General features: G+C 43.8%; 3 protein-coding genes across 3 annotated transcripts; all 3 read left to right on the forward strand.

Moving 5' to 3' along the window:
* The first annotated feature begins 1,374 nt into the window (after positions 1-1,374).
* LOC123054391 (villin-4) lies at positions 1,375-9,760 on the forward strand. Its single transcript, XM_044478160.1, has 23 exons — positions 1,375-1,613; positions 1,881-1,985; positions 2,689-2,788; positions 3,115-3,183; positions 3,286-3,528; positions 3,607-3,784; positions 3,861-3,993; positions 4,139-4,301; positions 4,848-4,998; positions 5,090-5,190; positions 5,478-5,633; positions 5,878-5,946; positions 6,013-6,081; positions 6,165-6,302; positions 6,383-6,511; positions 6,937-7,084; positions 7,194-7,207; positions 7,301-7,441; positions 7,529-7,654; positions 7,845-7,910; positions 8,614-8,917; positions 9,015-9,166; positions 9,258-9,760. The coding sequence occupies exons 2-23, from the start codon at positions 1,930-1,932 to the stop codon at positions 9,369-9,371; spliced, it is 2,820 nt and encodes a 939-aa protein (XP_044334095.1). The 5' UTR covers positions 1,375-1,613; positions 1,881-1,929; the 3' UTR covers positions 9,372-9,760.
* Positions 9,761-12,741: 2,981 nt separating this feature from the next.
* LOC123049905 (uncharacterized) lies at positions 12,742-14,834 on the forward strand. Its single transcript, XM_044472759.1, has 3 exons — positions 12,742-13,220; positions 13,309-13,806; positions 13,943-14,834. Exons 1-3 carry the CDS (start codon positions 13,142-13,144, stop codon positions 14,485-14,487), a joined length of 1,122 nt encoding a protein of 373 aa, XP_044328694.1. The 5' UTR covers positions 12,742-13,141; the 3' UTR covers positions 14,488-14,834.
* Positions 14,835-16,754: 1,920 nt separating this feature from the next.
* LOC123055907 (probable plastid-lipid-associated protein 12, chloroplastic) lies at positions 16,755-22,995 on the forward strand. Its single transcript, XM_044479718.1, has 12 exons — positions 16,755-16,997; positions 17,595-18,020; positions 18,125-18,178; positions 18,771-18,845; positions 18,984-19,103; positions 20,255-20,446; positions 20,631-20,714; positions 20,791-20,880; positions 21,691-21,750; positions 21,845-21,924; positions 22,495-22,602; positions 22,731-22,995. Exons 1-12 carry the CDS (start codon positions 16,755-16,757, stop codon positions 22,807-22,809), a joined length of 1,611 nt encoding a protein of 536 aa, XP_044335653.1. The 3' UTR covers positions 22,810-22,995.
* The last annotated feature ends 3,549 nt before the right edge of the window (positions 22,996-26,544 follow it).

The raw sequence follows: 26,544 nt of genomic DNA on the forward strand, positions 1-26,544 counted from the left end.
TGACCTCATAAGGAAAAAAATTCATGCTTTTGATGCAGACGAAATCTGCAAAATCCGAATCCCCGCTGCTGAAGTAGAGGATTGTGTGGCTTGGCACTATGAAAAGTCTGGCGTCTTTACCGTCAGGAGCGCCTACAAACTTGCCGTCACACTAAGTAGAAATGGAAGGGAGGCTCCCTCTAGCTCGTCGAGTGAACCCGGGAACAGAAGCATTTGGGATGTCATATGGAAAGCAAACATCCCAGAGAAAATAAAATTTTTTGGGTGGAGAGTGGCGACCCAAACTTTGGCAACAAAACATAACACTTTCAGAAGGACCATTGTGAAGGAAGACACATGTGCTTTATGTGGAATGGAAAGTGAGGATGAGTTCCATGCGGTTGTTTCATGCACAAGAAGCAGGGCGTTGAGAGCTGCCATGAGGGCTAAATGGGACATCCCCAAGGAAGTTGAGTTCAGACGAACGGGAGTGGATTGGCTGCAGAACCTCCTTCTGCCACAATCAGCTAGCATCAGAAACAGGATCTTGATGATACTGTGGAAAGCCTGGAGTCTCAGGAACAACACCATCCATGGGGATGGGAAGGATACTGTCACGGGAGCAATGCATCAACTCCTCAGACTGGGCGAAGAATTGTTAGCGGCCGAGCAGGCTGTTAACATGCCTGTTAGCAAACAAGCAATCACACTTTTTGATCAGAGCACAGCCAAGCCTGCACCCCCGGAAAATAATCGCTGGATAGCACCTGCAACTGGGTATATAAAAATCAACTGTGATGCGGCCTTTCTTAAAGAGTCAGGGGACACTTGGGGAGGAGCAGTAGCTCGAGATCATCGGGGTTTTGTCCACTTGTCCGTCGGACGTCGGCTGACCAGTGCAACTCGGTAGAAGAGGCAGAGGCAGCTGCTGTACTGATGGGAATGTCTGAACTGTTGAACATTTATGGGGGACCTATAATCCTGGAGGTGGACTGCGCTGCAGTGGGCCGGAACTTGATCTCGGAGGACCCCTGCAAGTCGTCTAGCTATGCAATCATAGCTGACATAAAGAAACCTCAAATGCCTTCCAAAGGTTTGAGGTCAGGGTGATCAACAGAGCTCAAAACGAGCTGGCTCACCAGATTGCAGCCACAACAAGGGCATCAGATGACCACAAAGTGGTGGCAGGAGTGCATGATTCAGTGAGGCAACAGATGGTCAAGGAGTATACTACTACCATTGCATAAGTGTATGCTTGGTTCTAAAAAAAAAAGGTACACAAATTTTGCGTATTAAAAAAGAAATATTATAAAACGGAGGGAGCTTTTTTGGAAAAGGACAACTGGAGTGACACAGATAGCCGCCAGCTCAAATCTGATGGTCGTGGACCGCAAATCGCCGAGATGAGGACGAAACGAGCAAAAGGGGTTCCGCTGGAGGCCAGGCCAAGCCAACGAACGGACTGGAAAAAAAGCTGAGCTTCCACAGTTTACCTCTTCCCCCTCCGGACCCGATCTCGGCGGATGGCCATTTACTTCGGCCCCTCTCCTTCTCCCTACGGATGCTGCTTCCCTCTCTCTCCACCCCCAAAAATTCCCCAATCCCGTCGACAAGGCCAGCACGGGCGGCTTCAGGTGAGCGAGTCTCTGAATCCATCCGTATTCTCTCTTTCTTCCCTCCTCTCCGAATCAATGGGAGCGAACTCTCTGCGGGTTTCTTTTCGCCGATCGTCGTGGTGATTTGGGGCATTATGGGCACGAAATTGTGCCCGCCTTTTTATATCGGGGTGCCGGGATTGGGTGGATTGCTGAATTCGGGGGCGCTTGCAGCGTCGCGGATTTTGGCGGCGAATGATTGGTTTTGTTAATAAAATATAATGGGTGATCATTTTTCTGTTGCAGAGTAACGCCAGCGCCCCTTTGATTCGAGGGTTCTTGGGCGACATCCATCATGTCTATTTCCATGAAGAATTTGGATCCGGCTTTCCGCGGGGCTGGACAGAAGGAGTATCCTTTTCATGGCTTTCAATCATCAGTTTTGCTAAAGCACTTTAATCATCGCTATTTCTAGGTTTTTTCTTGAGATTATAGGCTGGGCCTGGTCAGGACGATTTTCCTCGGCAGAAGAAGCAGAAATCATCTAGGTCTATTATATCGATGGGATAGAACTGTTTCTAACAGTACACTTTGTTGAATTTCTATTCTGAATAGTATTAAGGATGTAGACAACAAGTAATGCTTATTTAAATTTCTTCATTTAATTGCCACAAGTCGTACCCCCTCCCCGTTCCAAGTCATACTAGTAGTTCTTTCATGGTTAAAATGCTGCGCTAACACAGTTCAGTCGGTAGCAAACATGAACTAGAAGACCTATCATGTCGTCAATGCTCATTGTTTAGTGGTAGAAGTAAGGGCCTTTTGTAATTTGTATAATGGTCACAGTGTTGCATTCTTATTTATACAAAGATGCTCAAGCTTTTCTGCATTATGGACAAGAAGTAGAGAAATGGCTAGATACACTATATTGGAACGGTGAGTAAACAAAACAGTAAGGATGATGAGTCTAAAGCAAAGATCAAGCAAACAATAGTAAATGCTGATAAAGAATGCATTTTTTTTCCTTTTGAAGTTCCTTTTCTTCATTGATCCCCATAAGTACTGTTCATAGGAGTGTCATATACGCCCATAGTGCTCCTTAATTACAATACAGCGGTTTGGAGATATGGCGTATTGAAAATTTCAAGCCAGTTCCTGTACCGACATCTTCACATGGAAAATTTTACATGGGTGATTCATATATCATCTTAAAGGTATGGGCATATTTATGCATTGTTATGCAGGCATTTTTCGTTTGGAACATTGTTGGTGCATAATTGTAGAAGTAGAAGAATTTTTCATTTTGAAAATAAAAAAACTTAGGTCAAGATATAATATTAGCTTTCTCGTCACTATATCAGTACAATATTTAATCATTTTGGTGCATCATATTATTCATATCCATAACAAGCTAGGTTGTTTATGCCAATACACTTATTTTATCTTGATGTTCGGTTTGTATATGGCTCGAATTCAGCTCTTACGTTATTGCTTACGGAACCAAAAGATCCCGCCCTCATGTTCTTTTGTCTCCCTACAGACAACAGCCTTGAAAAACGGTTCCTTCCGCCATGATATCCATTATTGGCTTGGTAAAGATACTAGTCAGGTATATTCTCAAATCATTTGGCAATGCACCACTTGATTTAGCTATTCCGACCTGTTTCCCAGGCTTTGCGACAACTAACATGCTTAATATTTGTCCTTGAAGGATGAAGCAGGAACTGCTGCAATTTTAACTGTGGAGCTTGACGCTGCACTTGGAGGGCGTGCTGTCCAGTACCGGGAATCGCAAGGCAATGAAACTGAAAAGTTGCTCTCATATTTTAGACCATGTATCATGCCACAGCCAGGAGGGGTAGCTTCTGGGTTCAATCATGTAGAAGTCAATGAGCAGGAGCACGTTACCAGGTTATACGTGTGCAGAGGAAAGCATGTTGTTCATGTTAAGGAGGTAAGCTTTCTAAATCACTGTCCTGTTCAATTTAAGGTTAGTTCATTTCTTGATTGTGCTGGCTACTTCACGAACCAGGTTCCTTTTGCTCGATCTTCCCTCAACCACGACGACATATTTATTTTGGATACCAAGTCCAAAATATTCCAGTTCAATGGCTCCAACTCATGTATTCAAGAGAGAGGAAAAGCTCTCGAAGTTGTGCAGTATATCAAAGATACTTTCCATGAGGGGAAGTGTGAAGTCGCAGCTGTTGGTAAGCAACTCTCATAATGTGCCTCGAGTATTTCTAATCACGTTTACAAGATCTGACAAGTGAGAGTCCTCTGTAGAGGATGGAAAGTTGATGGCTGATGCCGAAGCTGGTGAATTTTGGGCTTTGTTTGGTGGCTTTGCTCCTCTTCCGAGGAAGACAGCTTCAGAGGAGACTGGGGAAGAAACAGAAGCTGCAGTCAAATTGCTATGGTAATTGATTACCACTAAATACCCATAGCACAACATCATCAGTAGCCAATAAGAGTAATTTGATATCCACATGATTTCATCCATGACTGTGAGATATATTAACTCTTGAATATCCAACTGAGTAGCTATTTTTGTGACTTCTCAGTTTTAATCAAGGACAGCTGGAGCCTATTGGTTTTGAATCGTTGACGCATGATTTGCTTGAGACAAACAAATGCTACTTGTTAGATTGTGGTGCTCAAATGTATGTTTGGATGGGCAGAACTACTTCTTTGCAACAGAGGAAAGGTGCAAGTGAAGCTGCCGAGGTAATTTGTATGCCTAGATTGATTCTACTACATATTAATTACATCTATGCAAAAGTATTATAAAGCCTGAAGGCTCTGATGACCAGAGTGTAAAATTTTCACTAAGTGGGAACATGAAAGTGACCCGGTTGTAGGGGGAGGCTGCTTAACCTCCTCACCAACCTCAGTTGAGTTCTGGGAACTGTTTGGGTGCATGTCGCCTTGAGAGCGCTTGTCATTTTTTTAATATGAATGTTCTCACTTGCTAGCTGATACTATAATATGTCCTGTTGATTCTCAACAGTCAACTATAGTTTTGTAGAGAAGTATGATAATGTTCTGGAGCAACTTGGATGCATTAATACATGTTCTTTCTGAAGGTTTACTTATTTCCGTCTCAGAACGACAACAATACATTATATATTCAACTGACTTTAGAAAAAGTACCACCTTGGAGAAATATCATATAGCATTCTCTGGAAATATCTTTCTAATCCTACAATCAAAGTATGCTCATGTTTTATATTTTATGTTGCTGCGTGCTCAGTATGCTTTACTTTTGTACAGAAATTGCTCACTGGTGATAGCCGAACAAAATCACATGTTATGAAAATGATTGAGGGATACGAAACAGTAACGTTCAAGTCAAAATTTAATGAGTGGCCACCAACTCCTGATTTGAAATTGTCGTCTGAGGACGGAAGAGGCAAAGTTGCAGGTTACTGTCTATAAATTATCAGTTTTGGTATTACGGATTGCCAAAAGGTTCATTAAATCACACATATTTATCTAGTATTTTCTTTATACAGCTCTCCTCAAAAGTCAAGGATTAGATGTCAAGGGCTTGATGAAAAGTGCACCTGTAACAGAAGAACCTGAGTCTTATATTGATTGCACTGGTCATTTACAGGTATTCTTTTTGATGACTTCCTATAAATTTGTATTGTATGAGTAGTGATCAGTGGTTATCTGTCTTGTGCATACATGTTTTAAGGTGCTAGTCTGCTAGGTCTCTTTGAATAGTCCACATACAAATTAGTCATCTTGTAAATCCCTAAACCCAGCCATGCCATTGATCTGCACTCATTTACCTTTTGTGCTCACCCTCCAACAAAATTTTCTTTGCATAACAGCATTCATCCATTTTATCTTGGTCCATGTTTGATGGTGGTTTTGTATTCTACATCTTGACATCAGGTCTGGCGTGTAAATGGAAATGCCAAGACTCTTCTGGCATCATCCGAACAATCAAAATTTTACACTGGAGATTGCTACATTTTTCAATACACATATACTGGAGAGGACAAAGAGGAATGTCTTATTGGAACATGGTTTGGGAATAAGAGTGTTGAGGTACTATCCATACACAAAACCAAGTCGAGATATGAGTTTGGAATTGATATGACACATGGGTGGTAATCAGTAATTGATATCTGTTCTGAATTTGTTAGCCAAAATAACTGAAGATTAGCAGTGTTAAGCTGCTAGTCGTTTCCTGTTCTCTGTTGATAAGACAACAGATTTTTGGACAAATAGTTGTGTATTTGCCTATTTTAAATGCGGGTTTGTGCATTCAAATGATCTTAATTGCTTTCAGGAGGAGAGGGTGTCAGCAATTTCACTGGCTAGCAAGATGGTTCAGGCTGCAAAATTCCAGGCTACCATGGTAGTAACCCATTAGTTTTTCATATGTGAATCTTGTTTCCACTCTCTAATTTATTCTTCTGTGCAGGCTCGCCTTTATGAAGGGAAAGAACCAATTCAGTTCTTTGTCATATTTCAGAGTCTCCAAGTGTTTAAGGTTTGCTTCTGACAGACTGACGTTGTTAGATAGATAATTCGAGTTGAATGTAACATCTATTATCTCACTAATTTCCGATGTAGGGTGGTCTTAGCTCTGGATACAAGAAATTCATTGCTGAAAATGGTCTGGATGATGATAGTTACTCTGAAGCTGGACTCGCGCTATTCCGGATTCAAGGCTCAGGACCAGAAAACATGCAAGCAATTCAAGTAGATGCAGTAAGTTCATAATCATTTTTTTTTGTGATTAAGATCATATCTTCATATCATTTGCTTTATCTCTACCATCCTTTCACTAGGTGTCTTCATCCTTAAATTCGTCATATTGTTACATTCTACATGATGGAAACAGTGTGTTCACATGGATTGGGAACCTGACTACCTCACTGGATCAGGAGTTAATTGAGAGACAGCTAGATGCAATTAAGGTGTGAACAATCTTCCCTAGGCATTTTTTTTGTATTTATGCAACTTTCCTCTGTGTCAGTTGCAAATTCAGTATCTGAGCTCATTAGTCTTGAAGGAACAATACATGGCATAAAATGAGCTCTTGTTTACATCATTAGTATATGTACTCCAATTGCCATGAAAAAGGAAAAAAAAGAAGTGCCCACGAGAGTAAATGGCGTCTATTCATTTTAATCATGATATATATAATTCTAATAATTATCTGTGGTTATCTGATGTTTTGAATCGTATTGTTTGGTTATCACCATTGCCACCGCCCTCCTTGCTATCTTGGTTGATTTGATTTGAATTGTGTTATTTGATTATGCTCTGAAATAGCTTTGACTTTGGTTCGGCTATCCATTTGTTTATCTTTTAATTTGTGCTTCCCTTTTTGGTTATACAGTCAGATCTGCCATCCAGATCACAGAAGGAGGGCAGAGAAACTGATAAATTCTGGGAATTACTGGGTGGTAAAGTGAAGTATTCAAACAAGAAAATAGAAACAGAGCAGGAAAGTGACCCTCGTCTTTTTTCATGCATCTTACCCAAAGGTATTCACAAAGTCATTATATGATGTCCTACTCAGTGGAGTTTGCATTCCAACATGTACTGACACTTCTGTTTTTCCGGTGCCAACAATATTGCTGTTGGGGGTTCAAGATGGCAACTTGAGGGTAAGCAAAACAACAGCGTGAAGGTTTTCTACCTGAGAATGCCCGTCCATTTGCATGTCTAATGCCAATTTCTTTCAAATTCTACTTGAACAGGTCAAAGAAATATATCACTTTACTCAGGATGATCTGATAGCAGAGGATGTTTTTGTTCTATATTGTCACTCGTACATATTTGTTTGGTTCGGTCAGGAGGTTGATGCTAAAGTGAAAACACAAGCTATGGATATTGGAGAGGTAATAACAAAATCTTGCGTAGTCTAATTAGAACTTACATTTCCTATTTGCTCTCTTACTTTCTTTTTTTCATTGCAACTGTGCCAGAAATTTCTCGTGCGCGATTTCCTTAGGGAAAATCTCTCCCGGGAAACAACGATTTTCACTGTCTCGGAAGGAAGTGAGCCTCAATTTTTTACTAGGTTCTTCACCTGGGACTCTGCAAAATCTTTGGTACGTTTTTCTTCTTTTTTGCTTTTTTGGTGAGGCATTGGTTGTTAGTTGGTATATAAATTGCATGTGCTTGTTGTGAAATTAATTGCAGTTTTTTATTATTTATGATTGCACAAGCACCTAATTATCCCTTAATCCTTATTTAGTTCTAGAATAAAATGCATCTCACTAACTCTTATTTTTGTTGCAGATGCATGGCAGTTCATACCAAAGGAAGCTTGCCATTTTAAAGGGTGGAGCAACTAAATTGCTTGATGTAAGTCTTAATCTAATCATCTTGCAGTCCTCGGTGGAAATCTTAGGTTCCATGGCTTGTAAACGATACTTCCATTCTGTCATTTCTTTGCTTTGTTAGTGGCTGGCTGAGTCTTCCCATGTTTTGTGATATACTCTTGCATTTGTGGATATTGGTGCTGAAGTGTGCATATATGCATGTGACTACTGACTAATGATCATTACCTCTCGTACAGTCGACAGTCCTATGAATGAGCCCATTGTTCAGCATTTGTAGAGCCATTTTGTCATCTACATGAATGAGCCTAAACACAATGCGCACATTAGTTTGAAATAAGGAGATAATTGAGTATCACTTAGTTGGATGTCTGACCTCGCTCAGCCCACCCAGGGTCGATGCCTGGCCTCCCTGTGGTCCTCGGCTGTTTGTTCTAAATAAAAGTACCACAGGTGGCTAGTGCCTGGTGACGAGTTTATTATTTTACTTTATTTCGAAATAAGGTGTACGAACTGGGTAACAATAGTCCTTTAGTGGAATAACTGTTTTTTTCTTGTTCAATTACATAACTTGGAACTGATCAGTACAGTTTTACTTTTGGTCATGTATGGTGGCACTAGTATCTTTCAACTACAATCTTAAGTAGTATGCATCTTGGTATTATTTTGTTTTACTGATAAATTGCTTTAACGACCCTTTGCAAAACATCTCTACTCTGCGTTGTCAGAAACCAAAACGCCGAACACCAGCAGTTTCAGGAAGAGGTGCAGCACAAGATAAAGCTCAGCGCTCAAGAAGCATGTCCACCAGCCCGGAGTGCCACCGCGTTCGAGGCAGATCTCCGGCCTTTGCAGCATTAACTTCTGCCTTTGAGAAACCTAGTACCAGGAATCTTTCCACCCCTCCCCCTGCTGTTAAGAAGCTTTTCCCTAAATCAACCGGACCTGATACGTCGAAAGAGGCAGCTATCAGTGAGCTCACCAGTTCTTTGGAGGGTCCCTTGAAAAGAACAATACCGAAGTCAGTAAAAGGTATTGTGCAATACAACTGCTTAGACTTTGTGATGCCAATTGTGATAGGACTTCTGTTGCCTTACATATCTCCTTTCTGGACCTTTGCAAAATTAAGCGAGCCAAGAGGCAGGGAAGACAATACAGGAGGAAGATGGCGCAGGCGACGACGAGCCAGAGGATGACGAGGGGCGTACAGTCTTCCCGTACGAACGCCTGGTAACCACATCCGAGGATCCTGCGCCCGACATCGACATCACCCAGCGCGAGGTGACTGATGAACTGTTCCTCTTCCACTCCCCACCCCCTCGTGTACTGCTACCTGACATGTGCTGCTGCTGCTTCTGTAAACCGAATACAGATCTACTTATCGGCGGCCGAGTTCCGCGAAAAGTTGGCCATGAGAAGGACAGCGTTCTACAAGCTCCCCAAGTGGAAGCAGAACAAGCTGAAATCTGCAGTGCAGCTCTTTTAGCCCCGTCGAATGCCGACCAATTTTGCGGGGTTCTTCTCTTCACCTAGCTCGAATCGATTATTTTCCTAGGCTCTGCTTCTTCCAGTAAATATAGGTCTCTGAGGGGTGTTTTTCTCTACTGATCAGAGCTCAGGCAGGTTCTGTTCTGGGGCTCGGCGTTTTTGTATTCTTTTTATTTTTTATAAGGTTGGTCGTTTGTGTGCCTGCCGGGCAGCAGAGATAAGCATGATCGGAATGAGTTGTAGCCTGGTGCGTCAGAGGTTCAGGTGCGAAACAAGGGCGCCTAAACATATGTACAGCAGACTGTTGAACCTGCTCAGTCGCCAAATTCGTTTTGTTTATTGCATCAATAAAGATTTATGGCGTGGGTAGCTGCCATTAATCATCCATCAGCGAGAATGTATCCAGTATTCTCGTTGCATCTGAATATGGGTTACCACTGCTGCATCTGTGGCTTTTGGGTCGTTGGATGGGAAAACGATGGACAAGATGCACATTTTAGAAGTAATCACTATGTATTTGTCAAAGCCAATCCGTGCTCCGATTCCGCAGTAGTTTCATTGTTTTGGTGTTTCAAGTTTCTCATGTGCCACATTTCAATTTAATTGCGGTTTTCACAAAAAGAATGATTTTTTATAAGATGCACAAAGATTAGTTGAGTTTTAATTTAGGTTTCCGTTATTCATTGTACGTCCCATCTTATTGATGTTTATTAACTGAGATTTAGCTGAGGTTTCAAAAAAGGGCTAAGTGAGGTTACAACTATTCATTGTGCTTTCTCCCTGTCGTCGTCATTTCAATGATGTTTCCCACAACTAGTGAGATTTCAAATAAGTTTCAAGGTCTAAGATGAAGTTTGACAGAAAGTCGGTAAAACTCAAACCACAATTTTACCATAGTGAAACACGTATGGAATTGAGAAATCATCAAGCAACAGTGGAACTTGGTGAAACACAATTTGAAACTCCATGAAGAAATGTGTGGTTTTAGAAAAAAATTTAGTTGTCAGTCAAGTTACAAAAAAGTGAATATTTCAAATTTTGAAAACATATCTGACATTGCTGTTGTTTCGAAGATGATGGTCAAAATGGATCCGAAATTGGACATTCGATTCAAATTTTATGACTTTTCTGTTTGGACAATAAAAGATAATAAATTTATTGATGGAATAGTGAGATGCGTTCCATAGGTTGCTTTTGATGAAATAGAAGGTCTATTTTGGAAATGCGTGCTACTGATCTAGCCTTATAATGGCCCTCTATTTTCTATCCAATGGCTTAAATGCCATGGGTAAGGAGTCCTCTATGGACGGGCTCAATACGCTATGTCCATCAGCCACACCTCTTGATTCAGGTCTGTAGTTGCCGATCGTGCCATCTCTACATGTGTGATGACCAAATAAATGGACAGAGTTGTGGCACTCGAAATTTATGTACGAGGTGATAGTATGGAGTTGTGGCCGAGGCCCTGCTGGCAATAAACATAGGTACAACCTGTTGCCAAACTCCACTTGAGGCAACTTGGTTTGGTCCAGCGTCAGAATTGCCAACTGGTCGATTTTGAGTGAGCTAGATTGCGTTTAGCTCAACTCATATAAAAAGGAGAGCGATATGGATTTGACACAATCGACACAATGTAAAAATTTGAGCTCAATGTGGTTTGTAATGTAAAATTTTCAGGATCCGCCTATTGTTGCACTGCACAAGGGCTAAGTCTAACAAATGAGAGGTCTACATAAGTACTTATTGCCTTAGGCCTCTTATTTGTATGACTAGCTTAGCATGCATGAATGATATTCAAATCAGGCATGGTAGGGCCAAGCAATATAAGAGGATAAAAGTGTAGGTCTTGATCATGAGTTCTGTTGATTAGGGCGAGAGGTACATGTGATTGTTATAGGCAACCAAACAAACCAAGGAGTTTGACAATACAAACATTTTCAACATATCCAATTGCAAGCGGTCTTCTTTGCCAAGCATTGGTTAAGCAATCTAATCCAAATTGTAAATCAAACTAGGGAAACAGACTTTACACAGTTTATACGAGTTGAGAGCGGTGCTATCACATGGTAAGTACTAAGCAACATCAACTACTTGTAGAACCAAGCAATGTGAAAGACATATATGTTCATGAAAGAATAAACAACCTATGCCAACGATCAAGAACGATCACTAGGTTAGGAATGTGCCTTATTTTAGAGGCAATCATGTGATGATCAAGTTCCTTGTATTCATGAGATATTAACATTGGCCATTGAATATCATCTTAGACATGGAATACGTGATTAGTTTGTGAAACTCTATATTATACCATGACATTATTCTAATGTCCCTAGTTGCGGAGGATACGGGGGCCACATATCCAAAATGTAGCATGTCTATCAGCTGATGATCATGTTTGAAAGGTCATGGATATAGAGATATCGATCCGATAGATGTGGTTGAGTTGGACTATCCTGTTTCCGGATGCAACGAGTAGCGACAATATAGGAGGATGGATCTGTCCAGAAGACCAAGCTAAGCCTAGGAGTTGGAGTTGGTGTGCGGAGTGAAAGTCGGCTGCTAGGACAAGTAGGTCGGCTCACCTATGATGGGCCTTTCCATGTAACCCTTTAGTTCGTATCCCACAGGGGAGACTCTCTCGGAAAGCCCTAGATTTAGGTCTTCCCCACCTTCGACCTCTCCGCTGCCAGGTTTATAAACAATATAGGATTATGAATACCAAAGCATGAGTTTCAAAGAGAGCTCAGTGATATTCAGATATACCTTAAACTACAAGGCCACAAGCCAAACAAACAAATAGAAACCAAATTAATACCGAAGAACACAAGTTGTGCGCCGGTTTTGACCTCCAAATATGCTGAAGTTTAATATAGTACGTACTACCTCCGTCGTGGTTTATTGGTTCCCTTCGCATTTTGTGCTAAGTTTTGATCTTAGATTTAACTAACAAAATGTTAATGCATGTAACAAAAATGATATCATTGAAAACTATATTCGAATGTGAATCTAATCATATAATTTTTTATTACATGCATTATTATTTTATTAGTTAAATCTATGGTCAAAGTTTGACACAAAATACTAAGGGAAATAATAAACCTGGACGGAGGTAGTACAGTATATAGGAGATGAGGAGACTTCCGGTGAAGCGAGTTGGCAAAAAAAATGATCCGATTTGAAAATGATCTTGGACAAGGCAAAGAACAAGAGGAAAAATGGTCGGTGGGAACGGCAGCCGAGGGAATCGAAACATTGGACGAACAATACCTTCATCGTGGGCAGCATTGTGCGACGCTAACCGGGCAACCGGCGGGAGCCGCGGCGCCGTCCGCGCACTGGCTGGCCCAGATTGCGCGTCGGTGGCCACTAGCCACGGCGCAGGCCGTCGCTACGCCGCCCGAGGCACGAGACGGAGCGCACACAGAAACTGGAGGCGGAACCTTCGTACGCATCGAACGAAACGGAGCGCCACGTGAACACGCGCAGGGACAGGCAGGGTGCCCGAAGCTCGATCTGGCGGCAAAGACACACGGCCGGCCAACTGGAAAACCGAGATATGCCCGTTGTCCCTTCTGGCTCGTGCCCTCCCGCGGCGTACCTCGCGGCGCCGCGCCCGGCCGGTGGCCTTGCCCAACGGCTACGCCTCCTCGGTCAGCGGCGCTGCGGCGCGCGGGACTGCTTATAAAGCCGCCGCGGCAGCTCTGCTTTCCTCCGTTACCTCCTCCACCCCAGCAGAGCTCGAGAGACCAAAGGGAGTTGGGGGAGATCATGGCGAGGAGCACGCGCTCGCTGGCGTTCTTTGTGCTCGTTGCCCTGGCCGTCCGAGCCATTTCCGCCGTCACCGATGGTAACATCTCGGAAACTTTATCCCACGAAATTCCAGGGGCCATATACTGTGATCTTTTCTGACAAGTGCACCTTCTTGTTGCGCAAAGGGCTGTTGCCCAACGGGGACTTCGCGCAGGGGCCGGACAAGTCGGAGATGAACGGCACGGTGGTGACGGCGCGCCACGCCATACCGAGCTGGGAGATCTCCGGGTTCGTGGAGTACATCGCGCCCGGGCACAAGGAGGAGGACATGATCCTGCCGTTGCCGGCGGGCGCGTCGGCCGTGCGGCTGGGCAACGACGCCGCCATCCGGCAGCAGCTCAACGTCACCCGCCACATGTTCTATTCCGTCTCCTTCATGGCCGCGCGGTCGTGCGCCCAGGCCGAGAAGCTCAACGTGTCGGTCGACCCCGAGTTCGGCGTGCTCCCGATCCAGACCGTGTACACCAGCACCGGCTGGGACACCTACTCCTGGGCCTTCAAGGCCAGGCACAGCACCGGGTGGCTGAGCATCCACAACACCGGCGTCGAGGAGGACCCGGCGTGCGGCCCCCTCCTCATCGCCGTCGCCATCAAGACCCTCTACGCCCCCCACCACACCAAGGGTTCGTCGTAACATATATATATATATATATATATATACATATATAATTCCCAGCATGTCAAGATCATGCATGATTCAACGCCATTCCGAAACTCACCATGATCAGCTTGGAAATCTAACTAGCTCTCGATCGACAGGTAACATGCTGAGGAACGGGGACTTCGAGCAGGGGCCGTACATCTTCCCCGGCACCCCGTGGGGCGTGCTGGTGCCGCCGATCACGGAGGACGTGCACTCGCCGCTGTCGGGCTGGACGGTCATGTCGGACACGAAGGTGGTCAAGTACGTGGACGCGCCGCACCACGCGGTGCCGCGGGGCGCGCGCGCCGTGGAGCTGGTGGCCGGCCGGGAGGGCGCGCTGGTGCAGGAGGTGCGCACCGTGCCCGGGCGGGCGTACAGGCTGTCCTTCGCCGTGGGGGACGCCGCCAACGGCTGCAGCGGGTCCCTGGTGGTGGAGGCGTACGCGGGGCGGGGGACCCTGAGGGTGCCGTACGAGTCCCTCGGCACGGGCGGGTCCACGCCCGCGGCGCTCGAGTTCACGGCGGTCGCCAACGAGACGCGCGTGGTGTTCCAGAGCTCCAACCATCTCATGAAGTCCGACGCCACGCTGTGCGGGCCCGTCGTCGACGACGTCTCGCTCGTCCCGGTGCGCGTGCACGCTGCCCGCCGGCTGCGTTTGTAGCGCATATCTATCTTTTTACAGTAGTTTTGGAGTTTCTTACGTTTGTACCGGCCGGCATTCGATGCGCCCTAGTGTTGAGCGCCGCGCTCGAGGCCGTTGCATCAACGACACAATATATAACAGTCTCCCTGAAGGGACACTTCAACGACGCAAAACTCCCCAGCGTGGGCTAGGTAAGTTGCTCGAAAATTTTGCACGCGTAAGTCGATTTTGCACAGAGAAGAAGTGGGCAGAGGCGCGCGTGGAGCTCCGTAGCCGAGGCGAGGACGCTGGAGGTTGAAGGAAACGGCTCGATGTAAAAGATGCATAGGGGCCCTTAGATTTAAATCGGACAGCTCAAAATATCAACCAACACCAAAAAACAACAACATGCACATGCATGCATCAAGCATGCGCACTCTTATATGATTTAAATGTAACATATTTGCATCAACAGACGAAAGCCAGCGATGGTCACTCCACAGGTCCTTGCTTGACTACACATGTGTGACATATATGTGCACGTTCCAGCACCGGTTTGAAATCAGTCCAAAAGAAGCTTCCCATAGAAATAATACCTGATGGGTGGCGTCCGCCCGCCTCGTCAAGAAGCTTCCCCTTGCATGATTGACATAGCGTTGGCAGGCTGATCGACGACATTGGCTGATTGGCAACGCTCCAATTTCCTGTTGAAGCTAAAGTGGTACCCTCTATGAAATTGCAACCGTCAACACTTCGCCTCTTGGACGATCTTCCTCACAATATCGTCGAGGGTGATCATCTCCCACTCTTTGTCATTGAGACGTAAATGAGTGAGTGGATCCATCTGCCGGAGTCAGCTGCAAACTACACACCAACATCTGCGTTCGTGCACAGGTTGGATGGGCTCCATGCAGAAAAGCCTCTCCAATTGTGAACCGAGGGCCATGTAAGGGTACTGATCATGTTAGAATCCCCTTCTAACCGTTAGATCTTGAACGATTTGGTCACGTCGCATCCGACGGTCATGATGACACGCTGGTTGTTGTTGCCTATGGCCTTCTAGGATACGAAGAAGGCGGTGACCTCGGCTTCTAGGTGTCACTTCCAAACGAAAACACCGTCCATCTCTGTGATGCACTTTGTTGAACGCCCTACACCAAAGACCATCATCGCGATTTAGTCGTTAGTGGGGAACGGAGTCAAGCAATGATTAGGGTGATGATTTCGAGAGGAGCAAGGTGGTTTCGAGAGCATGCAATAAAGATGACGACAGTTAAGGACGTGAGAGGGTGGGGGTAGAAAAGACAACACCTTTATAACTAGATTTTTTATCGGTCATGTGAACGTGCAAAACCAAGTGTTACATTTCGACAATTGTTGATGTGTCGATCCAATCCGAGCAATCGCCTGAAATCTGCATCTTACCTACACCCAACTATCACTGTCCGGATAGTGTCAAGAGCAGGGTTAAGTCTCAGCTTGGAGTCCATAGTGAGGATTTTCATGGTTCTTATCTTGGGATGCCCACGAAGGTTGGGAAATCTCCTACTAGCACCTTCACATTCTTGACTGACAGAGCATGACAGAATATTTTTGGATGGTCCGACCGACCATTGTCTAGGGCTGGAAATAAAACACTACTGAAATCAATTACACATGCCATCCCAACATTTGTCTCCAGCTGCTTTCGCCTTCCTATCGCAACAACGTGTGAGAAATTTCGCCAAATTGTGGCCCATCAATGGTGGGGTCGAGAGGATGGAAAGAGGAAGGTACACTAGAGATCTTGGGCTTGGCTCTCGACCCCGAAGTCGCTTGGTGGTATGGGTTTTCGCGATATGGCGCTATTCGACCAGGCAATGCTCGGTAAGCAGGGATGGTGGCTCCTCACTGTACCTGATTCACTTTGTGCTCGTGTTCTGAAGGGCAAATACTATCCAACCGGGGACTTTTGAAATGCCACGATGCCTCGAACTGCCTCGGCGACCTGGCGTGGTATCCTACATGGTCGGGACTTGCTGAAAAGAGGTGTTCAGTGGGGGCATTGGTGACGGTAGAAACATACGCATCCTATCTGATCACTGGATTCCATCAACACCGCCGGCTATGATGCATCCTTTGTCTCCCATTCTTGTAACCGCCATTGTCCATTGTCTTCTTGACGAGGTGAATGGCTCTTGGGATGTGGAGACCGTGAGAGCTTTCTTTCCTGAGAAAGTGGCTGATGATATCCTTTAGATTCCAGTTAACAGCTTCAGGGGTCCAAATTTTGCTTGCTGGCCTTTTACCAAATTTGGAGAGTATACATGGCGTCTTGCTCTGAACCTGTGAAAGGTGTGTTGGATCCTGAAGTGGCCGAGGCCATGGCGCTCCGTCGAGCTGTCCGTTTGTCGAGGGAGGAAGGCTTTGCTGATGTGTTTTTCAAGTCAAACTGCCTCTCAGTGGTGCAACGCATGAAATCTCCAGTCTTGGATCGTTCCATGGTGGGATCTGTTTTGGCTGAGGCCAGGGAAGTGGCAAATGGTCTCCACTCTGTGTCGTTCTTGCATGTGCGTCGGCATCTTAATGTTTTAGCTCATGTCTTAGTTAGATCAAGCTTGTTTTCTACTAGTCTTTGTATTTCTGATTCTGCTTCGGATTGCATCCGGGAGACTCTTTGTAAGTTTGTTGCTTGATCAATAAAGGCCGACGTTCTCTCTCTAAAAAAAACTAACAAAATAAGGCATGGTTAGCCAACCAATAAGACTGAAGTAAATATTATGTTCGCCTCCCCCCCCCCCACACGTAGTTGGTCCAGCATGTCACACAAGAAACCATGTAACCTCCCTTGTATCACTCATGAAAGGCAACGGTCGTTGGCTTATTAAATCACTGACATGTGAGACCGTCTGTGAGTAAACATAGTAAGCCAAAACTCATTTCTCCACCGCCAAAACTCATCTCTCCACCGTGTCTGAAAATTTCCCCAAAACTCTTCTCCACCACGCTTGGAAATTTCGTTATTTTTTCATGTTTTATTTACAGTTAAGTGTCAAGAGTTGTCTTTTTTGAAGGCGGAAAAAGTGGTGTACTGGAGGACTCACACAGCCGTTGGATGAAAATTGAGCGGTGGAGAGTACGGATGTGAGCATGTACACGGGGAGAAGGGAGAGCAGCGCCCGTGTAAAAAAAAAGGCCGTGGCAGCCACCCCGTCCACGTGGCGCCCAACTGCTGGGCCAGCAGATCGATTTCCCATCCAACACCGGCGCACTGCACCCGGGAGGCGCGAACGCAAGCCACAAACGAACGACGCGCCCCCATTCTTCTACCGGGCGCCATGGCCGCCGCCGCACTAGCAACGCCTACAGGCCTCCTCAAGCTCCCTCCTTCTTACGAGCCACCTTCTTCCCCGTCCTTTGGCACCACCTACGGACGGCACTCGCGGAGACGGCCTCGCCTTTGCCGCCGCGGAGCCCCGCTGCTCGCGGTGGCGGCTGGGGAGGTGTCGTACACTGAGCCGGAGGAGGCGCTGCTGGAGGCCCTCGTCGGCGTACAGGGCCGTGGCCGTGCAGTCGCGCCGCGCCAGCTCCAGGCAAGGAACCAGCCCACTTGGCTTCAGACTGCAGTACGCGCGTGGGCGCGCGCCATGTGCTTGTTGAAATGTTACTGATGCGGCGTGGTGATCCGCGTGTGCAGGAGGTGGAAAGCGCAGTGCAGACTCTGGAAGCGCTGGAAGGTGTGCCCGATCCGGTAGGTGCCCTTGTGCTTTTTCTGTATGATTGCGCTTGAAGGTAGCTATGGAGTTACCTAATGAGCTCATGGAAGTGTATATTTGTGTTTTACAAAAAAGGAAAAAAAATAACCATCATTTGTCGGCAGCATGTGCATATTTGTCTCGAAATACTTTGATCTTCAAATGGGCACAACTAAAGAAGTGAAGATATGCATATTGTGCCATGAAGTGAATTGCCATCAACAATTTTCATTATTCTAGAAAAAATAAAATCAAATGATCCAATCATGTTTAACTAATTAATTGTACCAGTACAGAAGATACTCTCCCTCCGTATAAGTTTACTTGTCACTTTTGACCGTATCATGGTTACCAAGGAAACAAATTCATTCATCCAGTGTGTCAAGAACAAAAATGCATCTATAACTGAAGATGGAGTATGGTGAATGAAGTATTACATTGCTCTTAGCATTTACCGAGGTGACTATTAGAGAAAATACAAATAACGAATACCTCCATTAGCATGCATGTATTTGACTGCTGTAAATTTTCTAGAAAAATATATTAGAAAACAAAGGTTGCTGCTTAGCATTTATGGTTTATATGCAGACCAATTCAAGTTTAATTGAAGGTAGCTGGAAGCTCATATTCACTACAAGACCAGGGACGGCATCCCCCATTCAGGTAGAATAAAACTAGCATGCTCATGTGAGCAACTATATGTTCCATTTTGTATTTTATCTATGCATTACGTATTCAGCTGTTGGATCGTTCACACCTGTAAAAGTGACTAAATTTATTCTCAATTCACATTCGATGCAGAGGACATTCGTTGGAGTTGACTCTTTCAGCGTCTTTCAGGAAGTTTACCTTAGAACAGATGATCCAAGGGTGGTCAACGTTGTCAGGTTTTCAGAAACAGTTGGTGAACTGGCAGTACAGGTAACTGCTCTGTCGATAACTCAATGTCGCCTTAGCTTCAAATGTATAGGGAAGCTTTGTGTATTTTGATGTTTCCTATTCAACCATAAATATGCTTGTGATAGTCTTGCCCCAAATTCTGCTGCTTCATTTATTGCTGCCCTCAGTGGCGTCTAATTGTGTTTTCCAGAGTCTGGTTCTATATAGAAACTCATCGGGTTGTAGAAGAATTACATAATAATATATGTATAGTAAGCTTCAATGTCATGCTAGAGGGAAGTGCATGGGTATTTCCTGCACAGAGTAAATACAACACTGAAATTAATATGAGGACCAATATTATCAGGAGCTAAACAACAAAATTGATAAATATAAATTCACTTGATCATCTGATTTTTGCTAATAACAGTGTTTTAGGATAGACCGGAGGGGATACGGTAGCACTATATTGAAACACATTGTATAATACATGATACCATTATGGGTGTCCTGATCTTTCGATGAAAACCATGATATTGATTTGGTGGAGTAGACTTTGACGATCGGATTACTCTGTGCCCAAGAATTCTTTTTTAGCTTCATGGAGAGGCTTCATTTTAGAATATAAGGCACCAAGCAATACATCGTCTTCATGCACTGTCTTCATCTTGAAGTGACATTATCATCATTTTCTTCTTGGTCTTGACATTGATTCCTCTTTTGAACTTACATTCTTGGTCTTAACTCGTGCTTGAACCTTCTTTTGACCAGCAAGTGGAAGTAGAGGTAGTAGTGGTTGTATCTACGGTGGTCATGTCCCCGTTAGTACATTACAAAGCCGGTAGTAGAGCCAAACACATAAATATCGTTCATTTTTCTTAGTGTGGTTCTTTCGTAAGACTTGGCGGATAGAAGATTACTGCTCAATTAATATGTATTTTTTTTATTATTGTAAATGTTGAAGACTCACTGAGTGTTTAATTGATCTATTGCCATAGTAAAAATGGAGAACGTTGGGAAGAGATGGCTTCTGCTCCCTTAAATATAGATACCTAAACTAGTAGTCTGGAACTGTTGATTCAATTCAAGGAGGATATATGCTCTTACTTATGCTACTACTAAGTGGTACATCTATAGTGCTTTAAGGATGTTCTGCATGATTTTGCAATGAGGTTTGTTAAACAAAATATCAGGCAGAAGCAACTATCAACGATGGGAAGCGCATTCTCTTCCGTTTTGACCGAGCAGCATTCGCCTTCAAGTTCTTGCCATTTAAGGTTCCGTATCCGGTGCCATTCAGGCTTCTTGGGGATGAAGCAAAGGGTTGGCTTGACACTACATACTTATCTCGTAGTGGTAACATACGTATTTCAAGGGGAAACAAGGTATGTAATACATTGTCTGCATGTAACGTTGCAGCCATGGATTTAGGGTTTTGAATTGCGCAATTATTCTCTCAATTTTGTTGAACCCATGGTGGAGTATATGTAAAGCACTTCTCTATAAAAGATGCGGTTTTTTCCAGACCTCCTTGTATTTATTAGCTTTCCAAAACAACATGTAGTGCAGGGAACCACATTTGTTCTCCAGAAAAGTGCAGACCCAAGGCAAATGTTGTTGTCAGCTATATCTGCAGGAACCGGAGTAAAAGAGGTATGTTATTATACCTTGGATGTCCATTATAGCAGTAACATGAGGTATTCATTTGTATAATATGCTTGTTGGACAGGCTATAGATGATCTTACTTCAAGCAAAAAAGGGGTTGTGGTTGATATGAACACCCTAGCGGGAGAATGGCAACTGTTGTGGGCTTCACAGGTCAACCTTTACATAAGCATTACAAAAGCGATTTGAGATTTCTATGCATGTCATCTCTTGTCTGTGGAGCTTGATTTCTTGTTGGTCATGATTTTATTATAATTGAGTATTTGACTATGGAAATCAAAATATAACAAGGCATCCCCAGACATTTATGAGTAACATCATTTGCTCTACAGTATCTTTTTATCCAGTAATTTATATTTGTTACACAACTCTAACAATATTGTACAGTTTGCTATGATTTATGTGTAAATCTATTTACACCAGGGTTCTTCCCAGCCACTCTTATAAAAGAACATACAAAATCGTACGGGTATCAGACCGAGATTGAAGTTATGATTCTTGCTAGAGTCAAAGAAGGTCGATGCTTTTCTGAATGTTTTGAAGGGTCTGAGAGCTGATGCATATTTATGTTTGATGAATGCAAATGACTTGGTAGCCCTGACTCCTGTTATTCACAAAAACTTTGGCGGTCCTGAATGTAACCTGCACCTAATGGTTCAGATAATTACTCTCTTCTGTGTAAAAATGTGAAGGCTTTACGAAAATGGGCTCAAAACTATCTGACTCTTGTGCAATCTAGTGGTTCAGAGAATAACTCTCTTCTGTGTAAAATATGAAGGCTCAAAAGTCAAAACTATCTGACTCCCGTGCAATTTTCCATGTAACCGCATAAGTAATTAAGTATATTCAAAATGATACAGGAGAATATATACTATACTTTAGAGATGGCATCTGAGGCGTAGGGGTAACTTCCACTGCTTGTAGGATGTGTTTTCCCTTTCATATATTTATTTGTATGTGCAGAGTGAGAGTGGAGGTGGAAGCTGGTCATCTGTTGCATCTGCCGGTCTCAAGGATTTCCAGGTAAGCTGCAGAACCTCAGAAAAGCCGAGGAAAAAGATGATATGATACTCTCGTGTGTTTCTTGGTAGTTGACGTGAATCAACTATTCATTCAGACCATAAAGGAAGATGGGCAACTGAAGAATTTGGTGAACCCCTTTCCAGGTGTCAGCCTCAGTGCAAGAGGCAACATATGGTACGTTTGAAGAGCTGCATATATGTTTATGTGTATTTGTCTGGGATGATTCAGTCGTCAACCATAGCAGTGAAGCAAACATAGTGTGGGTGTCTTTACTCCATTTCGTTAGTACGTGTGATATACAACTCTTAAAATTAATATGCTCACAAAATCAAAGAAAATGGCATATATTTCACTAATGCCATAAGGAAATGCGAACATGCATGACTGTACAGTTCAATATTCTGTACACATGGTCACATTCAGGAGAGGTGATGTTAGACGTGTTGCAGGAAGATTGTAAGAATGGTACATACAAATGACTACATAGATGTTTAAACCATCCGGACATTGGCTCGTTTCAATGCTACTTTCATACATCAATACGCTGTGGTGCACAAGCTTGATACATCAGTTTGTTACTATTCAATCTGTACATGTATCAAAATTCAGGTCACACATATTTATTCTGTTCCTTCTTGGAGTTCCCTTGTGATCTTGATTTATAATTTTATACACCTCCATTTCAATACTAACACAAAAGGTACACTTATATTTTGTGCTAAATATGTTCTGTTGAACTTGCAGCAAAACTGGGAACAATACCTTCGGCGTGTCCATGAATGAAGGCGTTACTCAAGTTGGTGGTGTACAGTTTCCCTTGGAAACTGGAGGAGAGTTTGTCATGGAGATCTTGTAAGACCCGATTCCCATTTCCCTTGACTTAAAGATAAGAGTTATGGACTGACCGATTTGTTGGTCATTGGTGACTTGACATATTTAATAATTAATTATTGTCCTGATATCTATGAATTTCCTTTCAGGTACATTGACAATAAGATAAGAATATCTAGCCTCAACCAGCACAAGCTTGTTCATTTACGCATTGTAAATAAAACATAAATGGCCAAATTGCTTGAGCTTATTACTGTAGATTGTTGTATATACCACAGTACTTAGATTGATGAAATTATGCATCTGCGCATATTTACGATCATGCAAATTTTGAGTTCTTTATTATTGGGAAACTGTACTTTAATGTAATATAAGAGATTTCTCAAATCATTACTGTGATGCACCCCTTTTTTTTATTTTCCCTAATTATCATTTCCCATGATTTATGCTTTTAGTTAGGAATATTTTCTCTGCCTAGTCATGATGTTTGAAGAATGCCAAGACCTCCAACGTATATAAATCTTGTTATGACATTCCTCATCCACCAAAAACACCGACACCCAATTCCCCATTTTACCCCTTGGTAAAAAGCCTCCAAAAATAATAAGAAGAATTCCCCCATTTTCATGCACTTACAAGACTTATTTTTTTTCCCAACGAGCTTCCTTTGATACCTAGACTCGTCGACGGCATCACTGTAGTAATCCTGGTCAGCACAAGCCATGTATTCATGAAGCACAAATCTGTAAGCACTCCTAACTGAAAAAACTTCATTCTTCTCATAGTGCCAACTGCCAAACAATAAAATTTTCACTGGCGATATTAGGAACACACAAGCCAATCATAGGTATAGCATCACGAGGGTAAAAAATATGCCTAACCAGATCCTCATCCCAACTCTTTGTCCCGGGGAGGAAAATGTTACACCCACTTAATCCTTCATCTATTTCTCTTGCTATAATTTTTTAGTCCAGACTTTCTTGGCAGCCAATTTGTTCGGCCAATATTGACATGCTTGCCACATACACTCTTCACATGACTCTTTTTTCAATAAGTCCAAACCATGCACGATTTACTTGCCACAACAGTGAAAAAAAGAAGAGAAAAAGATAATCCAATAAATGACCATTAGAATAATATTTTCCCTTGAGTAGTCTCGTATAAAGAGGCCCAGAATTACTAGGAAGTGTCAAACATGTATTGCCAAAAGAGCCGTATTAAATAAATGTAGGTCATGAAAACCCATACCTCCATGCGCTTTTGGCTTGATAGTCCCCCTCCCCACGATAACCAACGTACCTTTTGTGGGTTTCTCCTTCTCCCCCACCAGTAGTCCCTAATCAAATGAGACAAGTCGTTGCATAAAGCAGCGGGAAATCTAAAAATCCCTATCACATAAGTTGGCAAGGCCTAAATGACAGATTTAATCAAACTCTCCCCAGTCGCGCTAGAAGGATACTTCTTCATCCAATTCACTATCTGCTTCATGAATTTGTTTTTTGTAGATTAAAGTTTGCCAGCTTTCATGTGCCCCTCGGGAATTGAGAGTCTCAAACATTTGCCCTCAAAATTGTCCGTGACCACATGAAGAATCACCATGATGCCTACTTGGTCCTGAAACTGCACCTTTTGCCAAACATAATATAAACATTTGGATGAACTTAAATTTCCGTCTCTCACCCGATTCTTACGAAGCCAGTATATTCTTGATGACCAGGGATTGGTCAATGAATGGTTTTACAATATAATTGCGTTCGAAATTTCCATTCGGCCGGTCGTGAGTTTGATTCCAAGTAGCTGCTTTTAGTTTTGTTGAAATGTGTTAAATGGTTCCATTCGAAAACGTTTTCTTGGGGGGGATTTTATGCTCAATTTCTTTTCGTGCATCTAAATCTATGAATCTATTTAAGGGCGAAGTGAACTTCAGAACACGATATTTTTGACCCCTCCTTGTTTCAAAACAATAAAACTTCTTTGGTCCCTGTTACACTTTTTTTTCAGGGTCCTACTACACTGATGTGAATGTGATGCTCAGAGTTGTGGAGCGAATCAATCTGTGATTGGATGGTTAAAAAGATAGTGATATCACCTACAGCTCACTAGGGTTCAAGTCATAGACTTACACTAGTGCTCGCATTTTTTCTGTATTATTTTAGGCCCAGAGACGATGTACGGCTATCATAGGAGCTAGCTCTTGAATGCGTCAAACTTCACCAAACCTCTCGTTGCAACGGAACGGACGGCGATCATTACTGCTCGTCAGCGTACGGCCACACACCGCCAGAGGTCGCCGTCGCCGAGCAGCTCCGCCCTCGTGCGGATATACAGTAGCACTCCAACGACATCACATTGGCAAGAGACGACAACGCAGGTCGCGCTCGGGCCAGTCAGTTCCCTGTCTGTCCCCGCCGGGGTCCGGCAACGTCCGCGCCGCACGCACGCACGCCACGCGCGCGGCTCACAAGTGTCCGTTCCATCTTGCCGCCACGATCCATCCCCGGATGCATGAGCGGCCGCGGAGACGTGACCGGTCGGCTGTCCCGCTCCGCATGCCCGTGTACGTCGGCAGATCTCCGTCCGGGAGATATATGTCTGCGTACGGTTTGCTCGTTATGGCCAGAGGACTTTGCCGGTGCGTACAGACCATCGCACGTTCGAAAGATACTACCGGCACATGCCCGCTCCTCGAGGCGGGCGAGGGCGAGATTTCGAAGATACCGGTGCACACGCAGCCGGCCACGGGAGACTGGATTGAAGGCACGGAGATTTTAGGATTTTTGGGAAGAACATTCGGGTCCGATAGAAACGTGCTCTCGGAAGCGTCGTCGGGTGGAGTACGCCGTGGTTGACTTGAGCGAATGGGAGCTCCCCACGTGCCACCATATGAGGCGGAGGTTAAAGCCTCGTGCCATGCGGATGCGTGGGCCTGAAAACGGTGTATGCCGAAAATGCTGTCGCCACAAGCGAGAGGGAAGCGTCGGTGATCTGCTCATCATCATCCTAGCACTGACAGGCGGGTCCAAGGGTTGGTACAAACATATAAAACCGAATGCACTAAGTGGGTCTATGGACTACTTCCTCGGCTCTCAAATATAAGATGTTTTGGATATTTCAATATGAACTACATACGGACTGAAAACACACTAAAATGTGTCTATATATCCGATCCAAAAAAAGTTAGAACATCCGATATTTGTGAACGGAGGGAGTACAACACTTACAACTATGATGAAAAATTCACATTATCTTGTGTGCTTTCAACATCTTTAAAATTTATGGAGCATGGAAGGAAAAAAAAACATCCGGAACAGGTTTTCTACGGAATTCAAGGGTTACGATATCTTGCTTTTACATCTCCTTATTCCTGAATTCTATGATACGTTGGCCCTTGTACATTTTACCCCGAAAAAACTACGAGCGTGATTACACGGTATTTTTGCTCTAAAATTTCCCACATCTGAATGCACCGCCGTCCTTTTGGCAATACCATCCAAGTAGCTAACCCGTCAATTGTTCGCGACAAGCAACAAAATGTACAGCTCATGCACACCTTGCATTGCACCATCTTCAAATCGCATGGATCATAGAAGAAACCAAACGCTAGAACGTGTTTTCTACGAAATTCAATAGGTCATGACATCTTCTGTAAAACTTGTATTCTACTGAAATTCAATTTATTCTGCGTGCTTTCACCCTGCTCAAACTTATGGATCATCGGAGAATCCAAACCACGAAATGTGTTCTCTACGAAATTCAATAAGTCACAACATCTCCTGCAGAACTTGCATTCTACTAAAATTGACTTTTCTTTTGCATGCCTTCACCCTCTTCAATTTTTATGGGCAAAAAAAAAAAAATCTTGAAACATGTTTTCTACGGCATTCAACAGGTCACACTCTAGAATTTTCCAACTGAAATGCTTGATATGCCTGTGTGTTGCCTTGTGCCTTTTGGCAATACCAT

This window comes from Triticum aestivum, chromosome 2D, assembly GCF_018294505.1.
Source record: "Triticum aestivum cultivar Chinese Spring chromosome 2D, IWGSC CS RefSeq v2.1, whole genome shotgun sequence".
NCBI lineage: Eukaryota > Viridiplantae > Streptophyta > Magnoliopsida > Poales > Poaceae > Triticum > Triticum aestivum.